This window comes from Olea europaea, chromosome 20 (assembly GCF_002742605.1).
Source record: "Olea europaea var. sylvestris chromosome 20, O_europaea_v1, whole genome shotgun sequence".
Taxonomy (NCBI): domain Eukaryota; kingdom Viridiplantae; phylum Streptophyta; class Magnoliopsida; order Lamiales; family Oleaceae; genus Olea; species Olea europaea.
This window is the reverse complement of record NC_036256.1, coordinates 6,141,981-6,146,139: the sequence shown is the minus strand read 5'-3', so window position 1 is coordinate 6,146,139 and position 4,159 is coordinate 6,141,981. Positions and strand designations below refer to the sequence as shown.

General features: G+C 37.6%; 1 protein-coding gene across 3 annotated transcripts in view; it reads right to left on the bottom strand.

Moving 5' to 3' along the window:
- Window positions 1–947: 947 nt before the first annotated feature.
- LOC111369496 (serine/arginine-rich splicing factor 6-like) overlaps window positions 948–4,159 on the bottom strand; it is a 3,777-nt gene continuing 565 nt past the window's right edge. Inside the window, exons 2-3 of one of the 3 annotated variants that reach the window (XM_022991030.1) lie at window positions 3,385–3,465; window positions 948–3,202 (exon numbers count right to left, since the gene is read on the bottom strand). In XM_022991030.1, the coding sequence (XP_022846798.1) occupies window positions 1,256–3,202 (1,947 nt within the window). In that variant the 5' untranslated portion in view covers window positions 3,385–3,465 and the 3' untranslated portion in view covers window positions 948–1,255. Of the gene's footprint in view, window positions 3,203–3,384; window positions 3,466–4,130 lie in introns of all 3 variants that reach the window. The other 2 variants (XM_022991029.1, XM_022991028.1) reach the window with 2 other exon arrangements.

The window sequence follows — 4,159 nt, the reverse complement described above, 5'->3', positions numbered from 1 at the left end:
TGGACAATGAAATTCACCTCCACTTGCAAGGGCATATCCACATTTCTTATTTTATTAAATCAGGTAGGCTATTTATATATGTTAATGTTCTCTCATGTTTGTTCATCGCAGATATATGACTTTTTTAGTGGCTCAAAACTCAATACTAATGTACAGATGTTTATGAATCAATTTCATGTACTAAATGATCTTATACATAACATAATATGTTTTAACATATTTTCATCAGAAAAAACAGAAATCAACTACACAATGCTAAAAATCTTTAAGAACCTATAGGAGTTGGACCATTCTGGATCCCAATCGACGCACTTTAGATAACTGATAATACTTACAATTGACAAGCATTCACCACAATTCAAGTCCAAATCAAGCAGAGATGTCAAAGTACATGACTTGCATGTTATTGTATTTAGTTGCCTGAGCATTGACAAGCATTCACCACAATTCAAGTCCAAATCATGCAGAGATGTCAATGCTCAGGCAACTAAATACAATAACATGCAAGTCATGTACCATAAACAACAAAAACATACGCATCAGAGCAACTGGAAACTTTGTGAGACCCCAACCCAATATCTGTCAGCATTACGTATACTAACCCAATTTTATATTTATTTAGTTTATACGCTGTGACAATTCCTCTGTAAAATTCTTCGAAGTGGGGAGGTCTTCCCTGTGGGTGTACTGAGGGAGCATTGGATCTGATTTGTTCCAAGATTCATCCAGGATGTGATATTTAGCTTTTAGCCTTAGGTAAAGCACAGCTCTCTACCCAACAAACAGAAATAGCAAGCATTTACTTTGGTTGAAGAGGCACAAATATACTTCAAGAGAAAATGCCAAATATAGAGCACATCATGAACTGAGGCTGTCAAACAAAAGATTAGTTGAACATATGGATATTCGAGTATAAGTCTTACTGTATATGTCTAGTAGATGCCATGTAAACAAAATTACTAAATGAATTTTGTCATGCATTCTTTCAGACATGTCATTTGAAGGCAGTACAGTAGGAAAGTCAGAAGCCTCAAGTATCATGACATACTACCTAACAAGGCTAAAACATTCTCAAGGATAAATATGAATAAGCACAACATTACTTTAGCGAGTCCATAGAGAATTATATTGTAGATACATTATCAAGGCTCCACTATTAGAACTTTTCGAGAATGTTTGCATGCAAATATATCAGTACAACAGCAAAGAGCATATGAGGCCAGAATGTGTACAAAGATGAGCAACAATGTCTTCGTCAATTGAAAAAACCTGCTCGAGGATTGTCTTCACTTAATTGTCCCCATCCACTACTGCCCCTGATGTACTTATCAACAATACCAAACTCTTCATTCTGGGCAATCCTCCGGGCATAGTTCTCAGCTGCAATAGGACCCTTTTGAAGTCTTCTGTAATATATAATTTCCCAAGGCCACAAGCGAGCGGAACCAAAATAAGCTTCCAGAGAAAGATTCTTTTCATTTTCCTCCCGGCACTCCAGACCATAGTGTTTCAGGACCATGAACATTTCCTCTGTGGACATCATTCTCATTGAGTTGGCAACATTTGACCTAGTGGATGTATCAAAATCTCGTGCCAACCCATGCTCCGCCATGAGACTCTCATTTGGAGGTTCCACTATCTCTTTCTGACTGTGCACAAACAAATTATCTGCAACATGATCACCATTGCCTGACTTTGGTGTATGCGATTCTAACACTTCATGTGAACCTCTGGAGACAGATTGATTGAGTGAATCATCCCTCAGGGATAGGTATTTTTCCGTTTCTTCTTCTACCGTAGAGGGTCCTGCTACATACTCATTTTCCATTGCAGCTGACATATAAACACATGTAGCTATATCCCCACCACTATTTGGCAGTTTCTCTGTTTCAAATAAATCCTCATTAAACACAGGACCAGCAGCATTTACCACAGAAGCATTGTGATCTGTATGTCCATTATTTGGAGAGGACGACAGAGGTTTGCCTAGAACTACAGGTCCAGAATGACGTGAAGTTGAAGACCTTGAACAAGAAGATGGGGAACCTTTTTTCAATGGCCCTGATTTGGATTCGGAATGTGATTGAGACCCAGATAAATACCTTAATGGTCTTAAAGGTGACTGATATCTGGATGCAGAATAATCAGAGAGGGCTGAAGACAACGATGCCCCCCTTGCTTTCTTTGATTGACGTCTTTCAAAATTGTCATGACCTCTCCGATCTCGTTTCTTTTCCTCGCTGCCATTTCTTGTACCTCTAGTCATTCCCTTTGCCAGGTTGGAATCACTTTGTCCCAGCAACCTCCGATGATTTCTAGAAGTGGATAGCTCCCTATCACTTTTCTGCTGCCTTATTAAAACATCATTGTTAGCTTGGGGCAGCCTTCCTCGGGACCTGAAAGCAAACCTCTTAAGCTTTCGAGGACACATGTTCATTTTGTGACCCACTTCCCCACATATATAGCAAGCCCTTCTAGATTTTTGATTGTTGGGATGATCTGGAGTTTCCTTACTATCATTTTGTCTAGTTCCTACTCTCTCTATAGACTTCCTTATAGTGGGTGAACCACCCAAATGATTTTGGTCTTCATCCTGCTCCTTTTTGTCATCGCTATGGTAAGGTTCGTAACGGTCAAAAAACAACTCATCCTCTATCCTAGTTTCATTTGACGGATCCACAACCTGCTCTACCCACCTATCATCTTCCATATGGTTCCTTTCAGTGCCTCCTTCATGAAAATCATCCAAAGCAGTATGATCTTTTTCCCTTGCATGGGATTTCACATTTGGATGGTAGGTTGTTTCTTCATCAACCAGGTCAGAAGAATCAAATTTTTTATCTTCACCATCTGTTTGCCTGAAATCCGTATTGCAATCTCGTCGATCATTTGAAGACAATCTTTGATCGTCATTTTCATTCCTAGAATGCCTTCTGCTTAGTAGCTCATACGACTTACCACCTCTGGTAGATCTCTGTAAGGGTCGAGGCTGCCTATTCGACCATGATATCGTTATTGGCTCTCCACAAATTCTCTTACCTCGAAGATTTTTCAGAGCTTTCTCAGCAACTGCAGGGTAATCATAAACTACAAACCCATACCTGTCTTTCACCTGTATAGTACACCTACCAAACCTCCGAAAAACACGTTCAAGGTCATCTCTAGAAATACGAGAAGATAGATTTCCAAGATATAAAGACATCTGTAAGCCAGAGTAATGAAGATCACGTCACATGCATTCATGTACACAAATACAAAATATACATGGAAAGACATCACTTATAATGTACATATACAGAAATATATAAACACATACATATGAACAAATGAAAAATAAATATTCATTTCATAAACAGTTATGATACTCCAAATAAAATAAATAACCTGATGCACTAAGTGGAAAAAGGTATAAGCAGCTGCTTGATATTGCGTTTTGAAGAACTTCAGCTAAATAGCTTATATAATCTATAGGAAAATGAGCTAGCATGTCAGCATTTACAATCCATATCATCCTATTCACAAAAGAAATGGTAACATAGGTAGATACAAGACAATTTTACAGACAATCTTATATAAGTACATGTTTCTGTGATCCATAAGCACCATAAAATCTTCTTCGGGACAGTTATAGATCCGCCTATTATTAAGAGACAGTTCAGAACTTAAAAATGAAAACAAGAATATTATTGTTTTCATTATTCCAAGTTGAAAGCCCGGATTCCTGGCAGGTAATCAGAGTCACAATATTCATGCTTTTTCAGAAAATGAAAACCTAGCCTTAAGAAAAAACTTTGAGAGTAAGAAAGAGCAACTAAACTCAAACACCAAGAGAAACTCTATTTTTCCTTCTTTTAATCCAAATTTTAAACTGCAAAATTTCCTATCCCAAGTATTTTCCCAAAACTGACGTTAATTACACAAACAAAGAGACGTATATGAACAAGAACCAGATGCTGAAGTCAAAACCCATTTAGATTGAGCTCAAGAAATGAACATCTGAAAAAAATCCCCCCTTGATTAATGATTCCCGGGAAAAATTAAAAAATCATGATGAACAGTAATGAATAACTTTCAGACTAGAATTGTGATGTGGTGAAGAAGAAAAGAATCTATTCGGAAGTGTACATTACCTAGAAAAGTTGATCTCGATTAGCAATCG